The sequence below is a fragment of the Tetrao urogallus genome (genome assembly GCF_951394365.1).
Source record: "Tetrao urogallus genome assembly, chromosome: 2".
NCBI lineage: Eukaryota > Metazoa > Chordata > Aves > Galliformes > Phasianidae > Tetrao > Tetrao urogallus.
Window position 1 is genome coordinate 22,805,855 of NC_136814.1, and position 22,933 is coordinate 22,828,787.

General features: G+C 41.1%; 1 protein-coding gene across 1 annotated transcript in view; it reads left to right on the plus strand.

Moving 5' to 3' along the window:
• The window catches only part of PKDCC (protein kinase domain containing, cytoplasmic), a gene marked incomplete at both ends in the record, with an annotated part of 31,536 nt that extends 10,569 nt beyond the window's left edge, over positions 1-20,967 (plus strand). The window contains 6 exons of the mRNA XM_079532983.1: positions 1,319-1,441; positions 4,279-4,550; positions 7,937-8,016; positions 8,941-9,048; positions 18,302-18,475; positions 20,882-20,967. Coding sequence (XP_079389109.1) covers positions 1,319-1,441; positions 4,279-4,550; positions 7,937-8,016; positions 8,941-9,048; positions 18,302-18,475; positions 20,882-20,967 — 843 coding nt within the window. The remainder of the gene's footprint in view (positions 1-1,318; positions 1,442-4,278; positions 4,551-7,936; positions 8,017-8,940; positions 9,049-18,301; positions 18,476-20,881) is intronic.
• Between the last annotated feature and the right edge of the window lie 1,966 nt (positions 20,968-22,933).

Genomic DNA, 22,933 nt, shown 5'->3' on the forward strand with positions numbered 1-22,933 from the left:
TGAGGGTCACAAGCTGGAGGAGCACGCTCCATACCCAGAGCTGCTCGTGGCAGCAGCTGTCTGTGGCCACTCTCCTTCCTCTGGCTCTTGGTTTTGCTGGTGACCTTGCAGTGGATGAGTCTGTCTTCTGTGGTGCTGTACCATGTCCCCCAGCATAGGAGAGATCTTCATCAGACTCACTGAGCTCTGTAGAGCTAAAAAGGGTTTGGAAAAACATCGGGTTACTCTGGGAAAGCGGAGATGAATAGAACCAGAGCACTTTCTGAAGCTGCTTCTCTCTCTCTCTCTCTCTCTCTCTCTCTTTCTCTCTCTCTTTCTTCTCTCCCCTCTCCCTCTAACCCTTCTATTGTTAAGTTTATTTGACTGGGGACAGAGATTACATTTAATTTTATTTCATGTTCATGCTGTTCTGGCTGGGAAGTTGCAATCAGATCCTTATCAGGCTCCTTTAACTGCCTCTCTGCCAGGGCTTGGCATGTGGCATATAACGCCTGTCCCTGTAGCTGTGTCAGACGTCCCACTCCATATAAAGCAAGCTGGCTCTTTCCCACAGCCCTTAAATATTCTTCTTGGGCAGTTATTTGTGCAAGTGGAAATTAATCACTCAGATGTCCTTGGAAAGCGAATGCAAGAAGGAGCTGGAGCATGGCCGAAATTGCCATTTAAATTCTTTTAAATTGAAGAATCTACTGGCAGATAATATTTTGAAATATTTGTCCTTCTTTAATGGTACTGCATATGAAAGTCCATCAAGTAGAGCAAGAAGCAATTTCTGGCTGGCAAACGATAAGTTCTGGTATTTCAATTGCGTTTCAAGTTGTATTTCACTGAAATGCACAGTCATTGCACAAATAATAGCTCTATGGAAATGTCATTAAAAGGTTTTTTGATGTCTTTTAAGCAGTCATATTTAGGGAAATTTTAAGAAAATCAAGTCGTCTTTAGCCAGATTTTGCATAGGCTAAGCTAATTTTTTAAATTATTATTATTATTTTTTTTTTTCTGATAGTGTTCTGTTTCTATGTTTATGGATATTTTAGTTTTTTTCTTAAACATTTGTTGATGTGAAATCATGCATGGCCGCTTTACTTGCCTGGAGCGGTGTGACATCCACAGGGGCTGTACTGGCTGCTTCAGGAGCTTCCTTTGGGGATTTCAAGGGAATGTTCCTCAAATGAGGGGATCCAAAAGCTGCTGGGGAGGGCTTCAAGGCAGCTAAATGCTTTGTAAGAAACATCTACTGTGCACCTCTTTCTCTGTGAAACATAAAAGCGTGCAAAGATATGTTACACTGATACTGCTCTGTGATTTTTTTCAGCTCTATGGCTATTGTTACCAAGATAGCAATGACATCCCAGACACACTGACGGCCATCACTGAACTAGGCTCACCTTTAGAGATGATTCAGCTTTTACAGACTTCCTGGGAAGATAGATTTCGAGTAAGTAACAACTGTTTAAAAGGGACGTGCAAGAGAGCAATGAACACAAAAACAACATGATGTGTGAAACTTAAGTTATGTACAGAGTGGTATAATTGGCATTTATTCAGCACTTGCTTTGCTTGTGATTGCATCTTGGTTTAGATGCAGAATTTAACACCCCTTTTCTGCAGTGTTTAATACGCTGTGCTGTTTTGTCTGTCAATATTATCTAATTGTAGCTGGCTTGTATGCTTTTACATCATATCTGCAAAAGTTTCTTACTTGTTAAAGCTCGAAGCTCAGAGTTCTTGGCATTGAGCGTTACGCTCCACAACTGGAATTTAAACAATAGAAGGATGTTACTTTTCTATCCTGATCATTATCCTAGGTTGATTTTATAATTGTTTTCTTCCACTTCCTGTTCTGCTTGTCTTTTACGGGGGGAGAGTGAAAGCAGTGTACACAAATCTGAAAGGCAGCTTGTCCACTGCACTGGCAATTTATCAGGAGCACGAAGGTCACACTTAATTTGTCCAAAATGAAGCCAGACTGCAGCAATGCTTTGATCAAGACAGCGCTGTCTCAGTCAGTGTACACTAGGCTGTCTAGTCAACTGAGGTTAACTCCCCAAGACATTTCAAGGCAGCAATAGTTTTCATCTAAAACACTTTGGGCTGTATGGCTCCATCTGTATGGGAGAATTAAAGTGCCCCTGACTAAGCTTGGTGACTGTGGTATGCTACAGCCTACGTCTATACTGTTACAGTCGGTGCTCTCAAGGCTGGGTGGCTGTGTGCAAGATGTCTATCAGGTAGGGTACTATGGCAGTGCTGCCTTCTGAGTTGTGTTTGGGAACAATGAGGGAGCTCAACTTCAGCTCCCTTCTCCTGGGAGAAATATGTCTATAATAAACAGAGGTGCCATTCACAGCTCCATAACAGTAGAAGCAAGTCTTTGTCTCATCTCATCCAACAACAGACTGTGATGGCATCTGAGTACCCAGTCAATTGCCAAGAGATATGTTAGATGATGGGTAACGAACTGGGAAGTTTCCTGTTGCATGGATATTTCTGAGCGAGCATTTAGAAAGGGAGGTAAAGGAGAGTTGTCTTAGACAAGCTACCAAGCATGAAATTATCTAGGACTCAACTAGCACAGGGAAGAAAGAGGAAATAAAATCATATATCGATATGTAAGACATTCAAGAAACATGTTGGTGTGGCAACTGAGGGTCACAGGTTGGTGAGTGTAGGGGTGGTGAGTTGATGGTTGGACTAGATGTTCTTATTGGTCTTTTCCAGCCAAAGTTATTCTATGATATTTTGCTGACCCAGTCCTGAAAAGGTCTAAATAAATGGCTTGGCTGTTCTTACAAATAATTTCTTGGTGTTGGTCTGTGAAGCAGGCTTCCTCCCCAGGGCGACACTGCTCCAGCAAAGCCTTCACTGTTGTACTTAAGGCTTTTGTTGTGCATGGGTTTTCACAACCCAGACTCGTAGTAGGTATGTGGGCTATCAGTCCATAGGGGCTCAGAAAGGTTGCCAGTGCAGGAGCAGTGTCTTTAGGGATTGAGAAAAGGCAGTATCAGATGATATCAGATGACAACCTGTATTTTTATCCAAACTAAATTCTGGGTTTGTTGACAATGGAAGATAAGTGTATTATAGGTTGTTTTTGGCTAATACTACGTATTTCAGGATAGTGCGTGAAGGAATTTGTTGTACTTTCAGAGGGAGGAAAGGAAGGTCAGCTCTGGCATCCCATCATTGTGCCTGTATTCATTCACAGGACAGCCATCGCTGTGTAAACTTTGGTATCACTTAAGTAGGATAAACGTTCTAGTCCAGTCAAGCAAGGAGGTGATTATAGAAGTGGGGGATAGTCCTAATGTCGCACAGACGTGGTCTGTGAATTATAGCTCCAGACATGCTCAGCTTCTGCTTTTTCATGAAGTACGTGTTTAGGTGCTCCCCTGGGCAAATTGTTTATGCCCTGAGATCGAATTTTGATTTGACTACTTCAATATATGTGACATTAACAGTGTATGTTAACAGAAACCAAAATTATATATAAACAATAAAAACCTTGCTAGACTGGATAAGACCTGTTATTAGTTTAATATATAGGATAAAAATTCCAGTATTTAATTGTGTTTATATTAATGCTATTTTTGCATTAATTCAAAACAGTGCTTTAGGAAGGGGACTGAGTTCAGCTTTCATTGAGTTTGCTGTCTAATAAGTTTCTGGAGTTTCCAGCAACTGAAAAGTACAGTGTCTGTGCAGAGCTTCCACCCCACCTTAAAGTGGCACATGGAGGTACACTGTGTATGCACACTCCTTCTCAACTGGAGAAGAGAAACACAAGGGGAACCCTTATATATATAATTGTAACAGCAGTCAAAAGGCATGATCAATACAGAAGCAGTGCAGATGCTGTCTGCAGTCTGAGCTTTGACTGTAGGAGGACAGCACTTGGGCCAAAATTCCTAACCTGGAGTTTGTACAGAGCAGAAACGTAGACTGCATGGTCAAGGCTTGTATGTAATGTGTTATTAAAAGTTAAGGCTTTTTATTTCTATGAAAGTAAGAATAGCAACAATGAGCCATGCTTCAAGAATAGTGTGGGAAAGCACTGGTAAAGAAGCTTATTTTTGTTTCAAGTCTCCAAGGGCTTTACAATCAACTATGTTAATCCTATGAAAAATACCTTTGTTGCAATATTTGGTGTTGAGGATAAGTTATAATGCCCATATTAAGTCATGTGTTTATGAATCTATCTTCAGCCGAAGTGGTTTCATTTTTATGGTCTGTGCTGAGAAAATAATGCCAGGTACCCATTTTTTTGTATTTCAGATATGTCTCAGCTTAGTTCGGCTTTTGCATTATTTGGCTCACTCTCCTCTTGGCTCTGTGACACTGCTGGATTTTCGCCCTCGACAGTTTGTGATTGTGGATGGGGAGCTGAAAGTGACGGATCTAGATGACGCCAGTATTGAGGAAAGCTCTTGCACCAGTAACAGTGACTGCTTTATGGAGTTTCCAGCACGAAACTTCACTCTGCCTTGTTCTGTTGAGGGACGGTGCCAAAACATGAATGAAAAGAGGAACCTCTACAATGCCTACAGGTACATGATCAGTCCTCTGTAAGGTAAAAGAGAATTAAAAGTGGACAAAAAAGCCTGCAGCATCATTTAGAGCTATTCATGCCTATGAGTACATCTTGTCTCAGTTCTGTTATCCAAAAGCTATGAATAATTGTTTCATTTAGGAAAATACCATAACATAGCATTTGTAGCTGGGAATATTTTCCATGCTTTGAGTGTGATTCACCACTTAGTCTAATTTCACATTGGTTTAATTCCACTGAATTCTTCACACAAATAATGATTTTATTAATGGTACAGCAGCAGCGCTCACAGACATGAGGTCCCATTAACTCCGTAATGAGACAGTTCTCCCAGCACTTCTTTGGTGTAATGGTCACCACATGTTTCTTACCACCAGCTGAGGTGGTGGTGCCGTGATGTGGGGATGTGGAGGTGGTAGGTTCATGGCGAACCAGTCAGCTGTGGAGGGAAGCCACTGGCTGAAGCATCCATCTTCCTGTCCAGATATGAGGGTGGAGGAGCTCAAAGCAATACCATAATGATGTGCTCATTTCTTAGACTTCCCTTTCAAATATCATGCCATTCACTCCTTGCCAGACCACAGTGAGGAGAGCTTCTCCAGGGAGTGTTGTCTGCTTTGGTCCTGGGGTGCTCACCAGCATGTGTGTTGCATTAACTGACCACACTGAAATGGGCTGTGCCACATGACAGCCATCTGCAGTTGTGCAGCATAGATTTTAGTGTGTCCTGCAAAATTTTCTGTTTCTGTTTGCTTGGCTTAAAGATCTTGTTAGGTAGCTAGCTTTAACTTAAGACCATTTTGCTGGTCTAGCTGAGAAACATTTAATAGGCATCCATTCACCTCAGGCTTAAATGAAGATGTGTCTGTGGTATACGGGGCTTGGGGCAGGTCGCTGGTCTCACTGAAGGAAGCAGTCATTTTTTATTACAGTACTTCCTCTGAACTGCACACTGGTGTGTAACATGCACTGTATCCCTGTGATTTCAGCCCCCAGTTTTGCTTCATGTGGTAGAGACAACTGTTCTTCATTTAACAGCAGACTGATGCTGCAGGAGGCTGCAACCATGCATGATGGACATGGCAACAAACTCTATGCACTTGTCTTAGAAGGCAAAATGTTCAGTTCATTAAGTGTTCATTACTTAATTTCCTATTTTCACACTCTTGTTGTAGAATTAGAGATTAAAAGCAGTGTCTGTCAGTGCACAGCAAAGGGGTTTCTTGTGCTGTTGTTAGGTATTAGTCAAAAACAGTGGAATGACAAACAATGCATAAACCTCTTGAAATTTCGAAGTATAGTACGCCCCAACCTTGCAAACACAATTAGCCTATCTGCTTGGTTTCTTTATGAGGTAAATAATTAAAGGAGGAAAAGCATTTTGGAAAAAAAAAAAAAGTCTACTATGCAAGATTTTAAGCTCACAGAAGGAAGATTTAGGTTGGATATCAGGGGGAAATTCTTTACAGAGAGAGTGGTGAGGTGCTGGAACAGGCTGCCCAGAGAGGTTGTGGATGCCCTGTCCCTGGAGATGTTCAAGGCCAGGATTGGATAGGGCCCGGGGCAGCCTGCTCTAGTATTAGATATGGATGTTGGTGGCCCTGCCCTTGAGATTCCTTCCAATCCAAGCCATTCTATGATTTGTCCTGGTCCTGTGTTAGTTTTCAGATTGTTATCTTCTACCATAAATCCATCTCTGTGGATTTTCTCCCGAATGTTTGAGGGACTAATTTTAGAAGCATTGAATAGTTTTAAATGTAAAACTATTTAATACTTTGAACTATTGACCAATGGGTGAATTCTCCATCACTGGCAGTTAAGATCAGGTAGTTCTTTGGAGAAAAGAGAAGTGAAGAAAAGACTGTAGGAGCAAACTGGAAGGAATTTGGCAGTCTGTGTTGGGCAGATCACAAATGATGCTGCTAGCCTTACTCTGCATAACAAACATTCATGTAACTAAGCTATTCAGACACCAGTGTCTGTACATTTCAGAATTTCACATGTGGGTGTTTGCTTTAGGACAAGTTAGGTATTCATATAGCCATGGAAGAACTATAAGCTCTGTGACTTGCATCTGTTATGCATATAGGAAAGTAAATGGCAGCTACTGAGTTTTTGCAAAGAGCTATTCGCAATCAGTTGGACTCTGCTTATGGTTATTTTCTAAGCAGAAAAAATGAAGTAAAATTTACCAGATAAATTACTCAATACAAATGTTATTCCACTCTTTAGATTTTTGTGTCTGTTTTCATTGGATGTTTCATGGCCACGGCTAGAAAAACCTACCTGGAGATAATCCCGCTTGTGAAAATCATAAATATTATTTTTGTAAGGGATTAGAAGGGAGTTAAAATCTCAAGGAAATATTCATTGTGTAAGTGGAATATGTCAACTCAATAATACCTGTGTCTGTGATCAATTTTTGCTATCAGTAACTCAATTTTTTAATTTGTGCTTATATAAGACATCTGCTAGTCTTGCTCCTGAGTATGACTCACTGTAGGTTTTTGTTTGACAATGTGGTCTCTGTATATGAAAAAACGTTTACTTTGCTTTGCAGGTTAGATGTAAAGCAGGGCAATTTCCCAATTGTGTTACTGTTCTGCTCATTACCTAATATTTATTCCCGATAGCTCTGTTTATGTTGTCAGATCCTGAACTGTCCATCTCTATCTTAGGTTGCTATGACACTGAGTTTACAGTGTTTAGTAATATTGGAAGAGAAATAGAAATTTAAAGGAACAATGTGAAATTCAGTATACTTCAAATGATGTTAAATAAAGGCATATTCTTTTCTCTTTTGTGATTAAAAATGATGAAATGAAGAGGATACATCCAAACATGGCAATCCACATGAACGCATCTTGATTTTAGATAAGTGATGAGAACAGAAAAGATGTTCTGAATTGCGGGGTTGTTTAAACAATAGAAGAAGTTATTCTTCTCCCTGTTAATTTTAAAGTCTGGAAAAACTGTAGAAAATAAAGTAACAGCCAGTTCTATGAAATGAGCAGAAATCTGATTTATGCACTTCAAGCCTTGAAAAGCCCCTGAGACTTCTGAAGTTGATGGCATCCTCACAGTTTGTCAAGTACAGACAGCTTTGCTAAGAGTTGCATTCTGTGGGGCTTCACAGCACATTTCTGCATTAACAGAACATTTACACATAGTTACAAGGCAGCCTTGTATATAGCAGTGTGGTCTAGTTATGCCAGGCAGCTATGTGAATAAGCACAGCTATATTTGACTGAAGAATACGATTTTATTTCCTGAATAGGTCAGTGGCTTACAAGCAATCGGAATTTCATTCCTTATGTTATTCCGTAGTTATCCTATGTTTGTAGTTTCTTTTATTTTTCAACATGGATTACTTTTCTTTTCCAGGTTTTTTTTCACATACCTTCTGCCACACAGCGCGCCGCCCTCACTGAGACCATTACTGGATAAGATAGTCAACGCCACAGGTAATCACACTGGATGTGGTAATGCCAAGCTTTTCTTTTTTTGGTGTGACTACCACATGAGGGGATGCTGCTTTCGTATTTGCTGCAAGGAAACTGGATTGTTTTTCTACTCAGGATAAATTTCACCCCGTACAGAAAGGGTAAAAAGGGCCCTGTATACCAGATAAATCCCACTGCGAGATATTAACTATGCTTGACAGAGGTCTGTGCTTCTTCCTGACATGTCTGCACAGTGGTGAATTGCATGAATGCAGTTTCTACGTTTATCCCAAGGAGCAATCTAGAGAAAAACATCATGGCAAGAGGTTGTGTTGCCTCTTGTAGAGCGTGGTCTTTGTTGCAGAGCTCCTTGTGGTGCCTGGAGAGTCCCTGCCTTTAGCAGGGGGATCTGTAACTACCAATGGGATGCTTACTTGCCTGTCGCCAGTGGTAACGCTGGTGCTTTTACACCTCAGGAGCCAAAGGCAAGTGTAATTACAATAGGCCTTTACTAATGGCCAAGGTGCCTCTGGGACAGGAGCAGCTGTGTGCACCACAATTCTCTTTTGTGAGCTTTTGGCCCTAGGTCTAGGGGCTTTGTGTCTTGTGCTATATTGTGTTCCATTGGGAACTGAATGATGCCAGCCTACTAACAAGCAACTTCTTTGGAGTTCCCTGCATTGGCTGATGTTCATCCCATCTGGGGAGCTCAGTGCAGTGTTTTCTGCTCATGGGCCTTGGCTTCCCAAGTGGATGAGTCAGCATTTGACACGCCTTGCTCACATCCGATAAGAAATATGATTCATGGTCACTTTGTAGTAGCTGATGGACTCTGTGTCCACATCACAGCACTGTCATGGAGCAGCCTCTCTTTGAATGCTGCCTTTCTTTAGTTCTGTGAAGGTTCCTTCTCATCTGAATCATGCTTTTTCTATGCTTTTAAAGGAGAGCTTCATTGGGGGATAGATGAAACAGCTGCTCAACTAGAAAGAGTTTTGAATCTGTATAAGAGTGGAGAGTACCTGCAGAACACTACCCGGATATCGAAATCTGGTAAAGTATTCTTTCTCGAACCGTAAGATTAAAGATTCTGATTTGGCTGGTACTTGAGGTTTGAAAGAGGAAGTGTCTAGAAAACAGAGACCTTACAAGCTGTTGAAGTCATGCATACAATAATCAGTTGTCTACTTTTTGCTCCTGGGCACCTTCTGCAGCTGAGTGTAGTGGTTGGGCTTGCAAAGAGATGAGCAGGCTGCAGTGGTAAAAGGAAGCCCAGCATAGCCTGGCTCTCCTAGAGGGTCTGTGGAAAATGTGTTTAATCACATACACATGCTTCTTTGCTGCTGGAGCATTAGAACTTGTCCAGACACCAAGACTGAAATGGAAATCCCATAAAGATACCCTAATCTCTAATCCTCTCTGAGGATTTTCTGAGGCTCATAGGAGTTTCAGAGAATCATAGAATCGTTGGAGTTGGAAGTGACCTTTAAAAGGTTACGTAGTCCAGCTCCTATGCATTGAACATGGATACCTACAACTTCATCAGGTTGCTCAGAGCCCTGCCGAGCCTGACCATGAGTGTCTCTAGGGTCAGGGCATCTACCACCTCTGTAGCCAACCTGTGCTAGTGTTTCCCTACTGTAATTTTTTTTTTTCTATTTCTAATCTAATTCTCCTCTCTTTTCGTTTGAAACCATTTCCCCTTGTCCAGTCAGAACAGACCCTGCTAAAGAGTCTGTCTCCTTTCTTACAGCCCCCTTTTAGAGACCGAAAGGCTGCTATTAGGTCTCCCTGGATCCTTCACCCCAGTTCTCAGACTGTCTTTGTAGGGGAAGAGTTCAATTCCTTGGATCAATGTTGTGACCCCTCCTCTGGATGCTTTCTAACATGTCCACCTATCAATTCTATCTCTTTCCAATTTGGATAGGAGGATGTTGTGGAGGATCACGTCAAAGGCCTTACTGAAGTCCAGATAGATGATGTCAGTGGCTCTTCCCTTGTCCATTGATGAAGTTACACCACCATAGAAGGCCACTAGGTTGGTCAGGCAGAAGTTTCTCACAACTTAACCAAGACGGCAAGACAAAACTTGCATCTTCCTTTACAAGAAAAGAAGTGTTATTAGCAGTCAAAAAAAAAGAAAAAGAAAAAGAGAAAAAATGGCAACATCACAATGAGGCTGCACATAGCATCTTTCTGTTTTTTGTGAGATCTCTGCAGCACTGCAGACGTGTAAAATGCTATTGAAGCAGCTGTGATGTGGAAGGATGCATATTCTTCCGGGAAAGATAGGTTGTGGAATTGTGCATGTCAAAGAAGATTATGTATGATGGAAATTCCTGTTAAGCCTAACAATTGAAAAAGCTGTTTTACAAATTATTTTTGTGTATGTACAATGTTCATGTCAAACTGTCAGCATAATTGACTGCAAGTTGATAGGAAAATTACAGTTTTGCTGCAAAAAAGCACAGTAAAAAAGAAAAGATGGGTTCTAAATGAAGATGAATGATGGCACAGAGGGTTTTAAAAGTTCAGTGAAGCATTTTCTCTGAGAGAGAGACACAGGAGCCAAATTCAATCCTGTCATAGCGCTGTTAACCTCAGAGGGCCATGACACCAGGGATGAATTTGACCCACTTATCAGAATAATTCAATATTTATTTTGTTGTAAAATTGGCAGGAAAATTGTTGCAGGTGTTCATTTAACTTTCTAATTTTCAGCTTTTCATCACGGTCTGTGCTGAGTGATGCCTGTCAACACAGCAAAATTATTTTCAGCAGTACAATCGATAGTACAAACACGTCCTTTGTTGAAGAAGTGCCAGGAGGGCTGGAGTTTTTCTGTGATGCTGGTTGATTCCAGGTTTAACTGCCGTATCAGGACAATATGAAGCTTTGAATTTTAGAGGTCTGTCATGTTTATAAAGCATCTCAGGGAAGAAAACTTAGGACAGTAGTAGTAAATGTGACAGTGCAAGTTTCTACTAATATGGAGCAGTGCTCCATGTATTTTTGGCTCCTGTAGTAATTACACATTTTTGTGTCAAGTTTAATTCCATAGAGTTCTGGACAATATAACACAGAATCTGTCCTTTTTCATAGCTAGTAATACCCTTTGATGGAAGAAACCTCTTTTACTTTTAGGATGCTGCTCATGGACTTGAGAGAGCTGCTCTGCAGCTTGAGCAAAGATGTTGAAAATTGGTAGACGTGTGTGTATTGTATTTGACCAATCTAAAAGGGTACTAAATTAAAGATTAGGAGAGTAATACTGAATTCCCTGACATGAAAAAGATCTCAACCAATGGCAAGCCTGAGAAATCAGATATCGTGATGGAAATTACATTTAGATGAGATATGTTTTCAGACTTAGCTGCCATGTCTTTAAGATGTGCAGGCCTGTTTCTTGTTTGTTCTAAGGCTACTTTAACCAAACAGAAAAAGGGTTGTAATTTATTTCTATTTTAAGGCTCCTTTTGCTTGCCAGAAAAGCGTGAAGTCATATTATGAGGGTAAAATACCCCTCCCTACCTGCTTATTTCTGTCACTTTTATCCAAAGCACCTTCTATCCTCCACTAATATTGGACTCGTAATACCATGCTAGAATTCATAGCAGTTCCTTCAATTAATATTCTCAGTCCATAGATTATTCAATAAATGAGAAATTCTTCTGTCGTGCAGTAATACTGGAAAGAACTAGTGTCTGAGTGGTCATCCTCTTGCTGCTGGAAGACATTCCCAACTGAGCTAGCTTCTTGACCAGCAAAACCAGGGCTGAGCAGCTGAACAGGTCAAATGTTTTCTTGGCAGTAGAAGGGGAGTATGAAAGGAACAGCCATGATTGTTTCCCCTGCTGTCAGCTGAGGTCATGCTTTAGCTTTGTTCGGGAGTTAGGAGGACCCTTCATTACTCTCTGAAATCAAAGCAAACTATTTAGGTGAGATTATAGGATTTTTTAAAACCTTTTTTATCTTTCTCTGTAACACAATGAAAGTTCAGGGAGTGTGTCTTCCAATCCAGTGTCAGATTAAGATAAAACTAGATTGTGGTTTGGTTCTGAGGCCAGACTGAAGTTAATCGAAGCTTATCTTTGTACACCAGTGTGCCAGGCCTTGCAGACACAAGTTCACATCAGTTTTGTTTTGGACAATGAACATCTCAGAGTGACTGGCTCTGAAGGTTTTCACTCTTCCAAGTAGATAAAATGACAAAAAATACTGTCTCAGTCTCTCTGGCAATGAAGAGTTTTGACAAAGGAAGGCCTTTTCCTGGTAGATGATCTTTACTGAAATCTTAGAGGAGAGTTCAAATCCAATAATTGCAAGATTTTGTTTTGTTCGAAAAAGAAAACATTGAAGATTTAAGTAATGGTGCTTCAGAATTTGTTTTAGGTCTAAATGTTTTGAATTATCCATTGTCTTGGATAGAGCATTGTAAATTCTTAGTAGGAAAGAGGAGATCATGATCTTGGGCAAATGATCTAAGGCTGTAACTAAAACGTAAACTTTTAGAAAGCAGTCTGTTATCTATCTGAACCTATGTTTTTGAAAGGAAGCCCTCCTCCTATGAACAACATGAAGTGAGAAAGGTGATATTGATAATCGGCAGGGAAGTGACATGAGGAAAGCTCCTGTCAGCTCTAGTGTTCCCATAAAGAAAGTTTAACAAGATGACATGGTCATATTACAGAAGGTTGTGGATATTAAGCTTTCACTGTGCTTCAGTTGTAAAACATTTTATAGTGCTGTAAATTATGTTATGCTCTGGACTTTGCTTTAGTATCTAAGAAACAGAGTGGAGGTGCAGGAGACATTCAATAGCTTCATATGTGTTCTGTAATCATAAATCACACTACTGTTAATGTTGTTACAGGAACATTGCAGTGTTTAAAACAACACTGAGCAAATATTTTATATTCTGTGGACTCTTGGTCTCTTTTGCTGGAATCCAGAAGAATGAATTAATCCAGAAACCATGCATTTCCTCTGGCATATGTCATCTAAAGCGATTATCAAGATTAAGAAATAAGAAATCTGCTGACGCTCATCAGTGACATCCTGCCTCAGTATCAAAATTTGTATTATTTCAATCGAGTGATGTTGATTCGTAGCAACTGAGCGCCTGGATGTCAAGCTAAGCCTCAGCCTTTCAGTTAGCTCAGAATTTACTCAGAAATGCATGAAATCAGCTAACACTAGTAAATCCGATAGCTTTGTTATTCATTAAAGCTAATAGATGACCCATTATTAGGCCTAAGGGTGTGCAAGCCCACAGAAAGGTGTAATAAACTTCTGTTGTTAGTTGAAAGTATGGTCACAACGCTAAAAAAAGGCTGGAAGGCTGGACATTAAGCAAAGACACTTTGTGTTTTCCTTTGTCTTAAGACAATTTGGCAGGGTTATGCTGTATGTAAACATTTACAGTACAACAGTGTTTTGAAAAAATATTCTGCAGGCTCACTATAGCAACCTGCTTAGGAAATTGTAAATCTATCCAAGAATTATTGGAGTCGAGTAGGGTGTGTGTGTTTGCACACATGTGCATGTGCGAGGGGAACTTTTGCAAGGTCGCTGTGATACAGTTGGAGGCCGTTTGCCTGTCTGACTGCAGGCCAAAATGCCCAGATAGGAAGGGTTCTGGTGAAGGCACTTGCAGGCCCAGCTGGGAATAAGCCTCAGTCCTTGCAGCCTGGATTCTTGCTTTATCTCACACTTGCGCATTTTGCCTTTTGTTCCCAGGGATGTGAAAGCTGCTTTGTGGTGGGCTGAGAGGTAAAGGTGCGCAGGCGGAGTCTACTCGGTGCTGCCTTTGCTGTTTCATGGGCAGCCCAGTACTTATCTTTGAGCTCCAGTACCCTGTCCTGCTGTGTGATGTTAATGAGAATAAAATATCACTGAATCTATCATTCTTCATGTTTATTTGTGCTGCAGGGACAGCAGGCTTGCCAGTTTAAATACAGCTCTGTTGTGAGCACAATAGCATGTGGAAAGAGGTAGGATTTGCTTGCAGCCCTTTGTGCATGAATCAGCCAAAGGACAAAAGTGCACACCAGAGAAGCAGTGCTGTCTCCTGGTCTTGCAGCAAATCCACGTTCTGGCAGCCATTCCTGTCCTTCCAAACAGTGAGGTTTGTCAGAAACAATTAAAAGCAGAGACACAGAAGATATACCTAGCAAGTTGTTTTCTCTGATGCACCAAAAATGGCTCTCCTTAGCACACTGTGCATAAGGCTTCTTGTTGGAAGAACCTTTAAATGTGAGATATTGAGACATAAGGAAATTTTAAGCAGAAAATGAAATGTGCTAATAAGCATAAGTATGTTATTACCTATTTAAAATTGAATTCTGTGCTTCTTAATCTCCCTGGGAATCAGCAGGACTGTATAGCAAAATACCACTCAGTACTGCGTTTACTGAGATGATTGGCAAGATGAGGCTCTTTCTGCTTACTTGTAAGCAAAGCGATTAAAAGAAAATCCAGATTTGGCTGAAAGAGTGCTTTTTTTTTTCTTTTTTTTTTCCTCTTTTCTTTCCATAGAAGAGGAACAGGGGAAGGAGGACAAGGAGTAATGTGATTTCTTTTCAAGGATGAACATTACTGCATTGGTGTCATTGACCCGCTCTGTACTGGCAGGTGATAACTACAAAACTGGGCACGTTTCCAACGGGTAGCTGTAGCTGGTTGTAAAAGTGCAATCTGGCTGCTGTGGCTGAAATAAACGGTCATTAGGACTGATTAAAGTCAGATTTTGGGTGACTCAAACAACCTAAAGGGGGGAAACCACAGGCTGTTTCACATAGTTTACAGTATACTTGTGGAGTTTTTTATATGACTCAGTCTAGTATAGTGAAAATGAGTATGTTTATCGATTATAGTTGGCTATGGGATGGCACAGGTGATTTTTGATGGCAAGATTTTAGAATGAGATTTTAAAGTGCTGGCTTTCTTTTAGAGCTCTTGCACTGGTCAGCGAGGTTGCAGTTTGTTGAAATGCATACAAGGCATGTGCTTTGAAAATCACTTGTTGTGAGGACTGGCTATTGCTGTAAGAAAATCTTCAGAAGACTTTGAACACATTAAAACAGCATGTTTTGATCATCCGGAACAAACTTCTGAAGGTTTTTTAAAACAACTTCTAAAAAGATTTTAAAACTATTAAAAGTGTTGCAAAACAAAACTTTTGAGAGCTGCCCAGACTCAGCGTAGCAAGATATTCTGAAATTTCAAAATATTTACATGGCAGGAAAAATGTTTCCTGGTAAGATTTATTTGTGTAGCTGTGAGCAGCGAATCAGCTCCCGTGTGTTAAGCTGGAATAAGTCTGCTGTAAGTGACATCAAGATCAAGCTTACTGCATTATATTTATTTGCTACAGCCCTCACAACATTAGTGAATGAGAAGAAGGCTTCTTTTTCCGCTGCAGTAGTGGTAGGAGCGCCTTGAAAATCTCTTATCTATTCCTTGCCATTGCCTTGATAGACTTCATATACTCTATGTCAAACTATGTATATGTACGCAAAAGTGTAAATTTATGGTTGCATTTATAGTATTAGGCAAGTATTTATTGGTTTTAAACACCATCAGTCTGGAAATCGACCAGAACTTTGACCTTTTTATGATGTGATTTACTGCTGTGAGCCTTCAAATTCCACGGACTCCATTTAAGCAAGTTTCAGGTCTTGGCAGGACAAACATCTGAGCTAGAGCTGCCCCTAACCCAGTGGAGAATTTCTAAATTGAGCAAGTAACTGTGCTGGGGTGACCAGGATGATCATTTAAAGGTGTGGAAAAACCATTGCTGGGTTTGATAGACTTGCCTTGTGTCCATAACACAAGACAAATGCTATGGCATTTTTGTGTTGATATGTATTGCAGGGCACATCACAAAGGCTCTACTGAATTTTGAAAACAAGAAATGAAGGGCTGAAATGGTTTGGATGTGGAAGGTATTGTGCTGTGATAGCCCAGGAAAGCTCTGTTCTGTTTGCAGTTTATTAAGCAGGTTTTATCTAAGAGAGGAACCAGCCCTTTAAACTGAAGCAAGGAGTACTGATGTTTGGGTTCTTATGCATTTAAGTCTCTCCTGCACATGAGCATTTCTCTCTGACTTACATCTGGATGTGAATGAGGAACTGGTTGCAGTGAGGTTTCTTTCCTGCTGGCTGAGGCTGATAGGGAGCAAGGAGCAGCAGGAGGCTCCAATCATGGCCGGGAGCATCCATCAGGAGGGCCCTTCCAGTGACTCCTTTTGAGAAGAGTGTAATTCTTCTCAACTCATGCAAATTTAGGCTCAGGATCAGCTCCCTTATTTGTGACTGTGTAAACAAGGGATTCCAGGAATGTTTGCCTTTGCTGTTCAAAGAGTGAAGGCAGCTACCTTGCCCTACTCAAGATGAGGTGATTTTTGGATAAAATTCCAGTTTCCTCAGACCAGTGCTTGGTTGGCATTGCAGTGAGTTTCAGATTTTTTCTATTCTTTATCTCTGAGGAAATCCTGTGCTGGTTTCCCAACATGGCAGGAGCACCTGGCTGGTTTGGAATGACCCCATGCCCTTGCCTGTCCCAGTTCCCTGGGGATCATGCTGTATCCCCCTTGGCCACTCAGGTACCGCACCCTAAGTACCAGCTTTAAAGCTGCATCCCCTCCTCTCCCGTGAGCCAGGACCCCACTTTGACCATCAGTGCTGTTGCTGGCCCACCTCTGTCAATTCACATTTCCAAACTGCCCAAATGATTCACCAGGCTCCATGTTTTTACATCTCACTTGCATGCATCATTTTCCTTGCCTGGGCTGCCAGGTGCTGATCAATATTCAAGAGCTACTATACAGAGATAAGGGGATATTACTCACTTAGATGCAATTATGTTCTCACAGAGAGAAAAAAAAAAAGACTTTACCTATCCACTCAGTAGCAGTTTGATTTAAGCTACGACCTCTTCAGAAAGAATGTATATATATTTTCGGTGGTGAAATGAATGTTTCTAATGTAAAACTAATTTTTTCATTCTTAGTCTTTTACTCTTCTTCATGAGTGCTAGTCTGCATTTCCTAAATTAACATAAGGGATTTTTGCCTTTGATGTAAGTGGGACATGATCAGCTCTGATGTTTCTTCCTGTTTGTGAGCGTCTTGCAGTAATTTTAATGAGACAGGCTTAAAAAAGAGTGTGTATTTACTGCATTTGTTTCCTGCTGTTTCAGACTATGCGGTGTGAATGAGCGCTTGGGTGTGCAATTCTTTTCCTGATTGAAATACTGGCAGTTTAGACTAGAGGCAAGTGTGTCTGCTGGCTTGGCGATGTTTGTAAAATATGCTGTCTGAAATAGTGGTGGGCTGAATCTGCCATGTCAGGAAGAAAATGCCTGAACCAGAGTGACTTAAGAATAGGCTGTGTGTCAGGACAGGCAGCTCTGGTTTCCATAATAGATACAATTAGAAGAAATATAGAATGTATTTATTTTTTGAATAGGATGTGGGAGGGGAAGCGACAGGAGAGGAACCATCTGTTTGTGTGTCTGGAAGCTAAATAGAGATGTTTATAAATGATTAGTTTAATTTGCTGGCGCATTCATTAGCGAAACTCCCATAAGCGGCTGGGAAAGCAAGAGGAGCTGTGAACAGAGAACAAGGGGAGCTCATAAAGGCAAGGGAGACTGAACGGCAGCCAAGGGGACGAGCAGCACACTGGGCAGTGTGGAGCCCAGGGCAGCCGTTGGGCTTCCTTATGCTTTTTTTTTCCTCCTCCTCCTCGAGGCCCAACGAGCAACTCCCCTTTTGTGCTCATCTGAGTGAGCAAAACAAAGAAGTTTGCTTAATTAAAAGGCTGTCTTTTCTTCTCCCTGTATAGGGGCTGGAGGAAAATGGTGTGCCACTGGGAGAGTGAGGGAGGGCTGGAGCTCCTGGTGGGCTCCCCCTGCAGCCATGCTCCCTGGGAAGTGGGACAGTCAGCCGGGTCATTTGAGTGGAGATGTTGGTTCAGTAGAACGTTCTTCCCCTAAAATCCCAGTAAATCCAAAGCCTTGCCTGCACATTGGGGAGGGGGAAAGTATTTTGCACACGGACTGTTTATTTACAGGCGCTTTCTGGAAGAAAAAGGGTGAGGAGAAAGGAAGGAAGGAACAGGAAAGTAAGGTGCAGAGCTATAAACACCTTTGGGAGTGAAACAGGACTGGTACAGTCACTTTTTTTTTTTTTTTTTTTTTTTCATATATTCCTCTCCTAATATGTTGAAATAAACCTTGCCTGCTAACAACAAGCAGTTTGCCAGACCTTTCAAAACAATTGTTTTGCTGTGGTTATTTGCAGAGTACCGGCGGGTGCCTGAAGCCTTTATTCCTGATGAGAACTACAGATGCTGGCCATCTTACCATCACAAGGGCTGCCTCCTCTCTGTGTTTGACGTTAATGAAGCCATCGAGATTTGCGACAGCTACTCCCAGTGCAAAGCTTTCATCCTAACCAACCAGACGACTTGGACAGGTAGGTTGTGGGTGCTGCTGAAGGGGACACCAACGTTTCATTTTAGACAAAATATTTGCAGAGGTGGCAAGAGAAGTCTGACACCAGTTTCCGTGGTTAGATGTGCAGGCCGTGGCCCAACATGTGGATTTTCATGCAACTTTCCAAGCCATGTGGTTGCTGCAGTTTGACATGAAACCAGACAGGTTCTTCCATGCATCTAGCTGGGACTTCCTGTCTGATGTGAGGAATGTTTTGCTGCTGGTGTGCTTCTGCCAGCAGGGCTTGGCTGAAGGACGGTGAGGAGAGAGGGTATCAACTAGTTAGAAGTGGATGGCCAGATGCATTTAATCTGGGAAAATTTTTTTTCTAAGGGAAAAAAACATTTGCTACCACAGCTCATTTTCTTTACCAGAATATGCCTCTTGAGAAGATAAATACAGTTCCCCAGAGGTTTGCGGGCCTGGCAGTCTCAGTGTGGTTCCCCTGCAGGCAAGTGGTCTGTGCTGATTAATATCAGTGGAGCGTTGCTCCTGGCTGCTCAAGCAGGCTGACAGTGATTCTGAGGAACTCCACAGCATGCTGAGAAATAAAAACGTTGCAAGTGTCTGCTAAAACCAGACATGATTATGCATTTAGTGTGGAGTGAACTGTACTGGTTGGTCTTCTTTTGTCTCCATTCCATGAGATAAGGCCCCACCGAAGTTCAGTGTGAGTAGTAGTGTACTCCTGTAGTGACTGGTTCTGATGTGTGTGTCCTGTGGACTTTCCCAACCTGAGACTGCTGTGTGTTCTTCCCCCCTCATGCACGGCTATTTTCTTGCTTGGGATTGCCAATTTCAGCAAAGGACAGCTTGTCTCCTCTGCTCCTGTCTTTGAGAGGAATGGTGGCTGATGCAAGCTAACCCTTGGGAAAGCTGATTCAAGGCCTTGCTCTACCACAGACTTCAGCATGGCAATTATTTAGGCTCTGAGGCTAAACTTTCTGTCTGTACAACTGTGATCACAGCATGCCTTAACGTCAAAATTTACCCTGTGTGCAAGTGGATGCTTTGGTGTTGCTTAGCAGAGCAAAATAAATATGCACAAACCAGGCTTATGTATGTGCCTGTTTCTTGGTGCAGACCTTCAGCTCTGAAAGTATCACAAATGAGGAGCATCTTCAGACATGCCAGGGTGTTTCTGGTAGTATAATGCTACAGCTGTCTGTTTTTCTTGTGCTTCTAAGAGATATAAGCAGAGACCTCCATCGAACGAGGAAAAGCTAGTTTATATTAAATTTGTCTGTGATTAAGCAAATGACTGCTTGCTTATCATATGAGAATATCAGACTGTTGAAGTTAACTAACATGCTAAAAAATAATTCTAATGGGCTATGGGAATTCCTAGGAAGTTTACAGCAGCCCCTGTCTCAGATTATAGAACTAACAGTGAACAAAATGCAGCAGCCATATTTCAAGTATTACATGAAATAGCACTTTGCTGTGCTGTCCCTGATGTGTGAGTACTTGAATCCCTGCAGTCTGCAGCTTGAAAATTTGGTCAGGAGTTGAAACATCCCGTTTGTCATGTGATACTTTTATAGAAAATAGTGTTATGGGAGCCCCCTAGAGAGGCAGGCTGGGAGTAAAGAGCACTCGGTGTTCTGAATTTTAGAGAGTGAAGGCGGAAGTTCAGTATTGCTGGAGAATTTCTGCAGCCTCTGCTTCAAAGAGAGGCAGTTGCTGGGTCCATGGGAGGGCAGAAGCTTATCTGGAGACACAGATGTGAAAGTACAAGACCTGTCCTGCAGCACCCACAGATAGTGGTGAATGAAACGTGACTGAATTCAGCTGAATTTGGTGCCTTACGTTGCCCAGGGGGTTATCACTTGCTGGATTGTTTATTTATTTATGGTATAAAGAGTAAAAGTGTTGCCCCAGCATTTATAAAGCCCAGAGCTACAAAGTGATCAGCAAGAGCTGTTTTAGTGAAGGTTACATTTGATGTATACTCTGCTGATCAGTGTTACAAAGATTCAAGCATGCAAAGCTGATACCTGTCCTGTGTAGTCAAATGACTTTCCTTCATTGAAGCAGGTTCATTTATATCAGTGGGAGAGACTTTGAAGCCTTCCCTTCAAAAAAATTATGTTACATTTATATTAAACCTTCAGACCTCTCCCTCATTTACCTTGTCAACTGTATTCAGCTGTGTCTTGACCATGATTGTGTAAATGTACAGAAAGCAGGGAAGATTTAATACAACTTCAAATGAAAGCATTACAGCTTACAGTTAAAGTTAAGAAAGACTTCAGTGTTGGATTGCCTGAAGAATGCATTCGTTGATAGTGAATACAAAATGTCATTACTGTAAAGCAGGCAACGTTTTGCTCCTCGTTTCTAATTACCTTTCTTCCCTTTCTCCTCCCTTTCCTACTCTGTGCAGGTCGGCAGCTTGTCTTCTTCAAGGCGGCTTCAAATCATATCGTGCCTGATCCTGACAAGATAACATATGTGAAAGTGACAGACTGACAGCTGAAGTGGCTCAGTCTGACGTGTGAGTGACCAGAGCTGTTTGTCTATAAATATAGGCAGCTGTTATGTATAGGATAGCTGTGTCCGAAGAGATAATTGCACTATTACTCATTCTAATCTATAGAGTGCTAAACAAAACTTTTAAGAAGTAACCTGCATGACCAGGATGAATGTGCAATAAGACAACATTTTGAAAATGTGATTTTAAAACGAAGCAAAATACAAAATACGATACACTGTTGGGATGTAATTTTGGATATAAATCAACTGGCAGCTCTAACTTTTCTAACCAAGGTTAGTGTGACTTTTCTGACCTGTGCGTGTGTGTACAGGGACAGAAGTTGATTATTTCTATGAGAAGTCTGTATCTTCTACGTTGATATTTATTTGAGCTCGTACAATCACAACACAGTAACTGAAGCATGTGAATTTGTAAGCTAAATATCAAACATTGCTGAAGACAATCAGCATTCATGTTAAAGCTATCAAATATGCAGTAGCAACATGTTTGTCAAAATGAAAGAATTGATTATGCTTAGAATTGCAAGACTGTAGCTAATTTTCATTTTCGCTTCCAATGTTATCACAAAGGTTCAATTTTTTTTTAATTTAAAAGAGCCATTTTGTAGGCCTAGCAAATCACATAAGCATTTGAATGGTTCCCCTGAAAGGCAGGGGCTTACCCAAGTGCTGAATGCATTGCTGAATAGGGATAGGCCTAAGCATATGCTTACAATTAAGCCTGTGCTTAAGACTTTTGTTGAATCAAGTTTGAATTGTTCATGAAGTCACATCTTTGACAAACTGGCAAAGCAATCTATCTGGTGGAACAGGACTATTTTAAGGAATATCTTGCAGTTATTCATATTTTTATCATCAAATCCATGGTTTTCTAAGGCACCGCTTGCTAATTCTTAGAGTGAATGAAGTAAATGACCTTAATAATGGTAATTGAATGCTAGCCTTAATTCTATATTAAATGCTTTTTATAGGCATGGTGTGTCTAGAGAATTTGCTTTCAGTGAAAGCAATGAAGTAAATGCTAAAGTGACCAATGTCATACTGTTTTGTAGTTTGTACAGCCAGGGAAAAAAAATGTGCATTTGTTTCTTAAATGGTTTATTTTTGTAATAAATAAAAGACAAATACAATCTCTTTCTTACTTACTTTTCTTGTGTTGGAAATAAATGCCAGAATCCAGTGAGAGTTTAGTTATGGTGTACTGTAAGTCAAATAAACCCACGGTGTTATTTCCAGGAAGGACTGATGTTGCTCCAGTGGCTTCCAGTGAGGGGTGTGTTTCAGGATTCAGGGGTGGCTTTTGTCTATGTGTTTGACTGTCACAAAACAGGTGACCATTAGAAGACAACACTTCATCAGCCTTTCTTTTTCTGAAGTTTGAGTTATGTCAGTACCATTTGTAGAAGGGGAGAGGGGGAGAGTAGAACCTGAAGTAATTAGCTAGATGGTTGATTTTCTTGCTGGACATAGAGAGAAGGGTAGCAGGAGAGTAAGGAAGAGGGGCAGAAATTTTCACAGTCCAAGTGATTGCACAGAAGGGATGGTCAGATGGTGACACAGTTGGCAGCGGGTCTTGTCTCACCACGGTTCCTCTGAGGTCACCGATATCCTAACGTCTTCTGGCAGTCCTCTGAAATGACATGCTGTAATGGTGGTAACTCACAGATTATCAAACTACCCGCTGCAATAGCTCAGCTGATTGTGTCTCAGTGCACTTAGAAACCCATCAATCACACTGTGGTAATAAACAAACACTACAGATTCTTTTAAAATTGCTACATAAATCATGCCAACACACACTGCGCAGTTCATTGAAGTGATACGAGTTGTTGGCACTGAGGTGCTGGTATGTATTTGGAAAATGTTTAGCCTCCCGTGATTGTCTCCCATTTAAGGTCTACGCACCATTCCAAAAATACTCAGCATTTAAAAACAAAGTGAA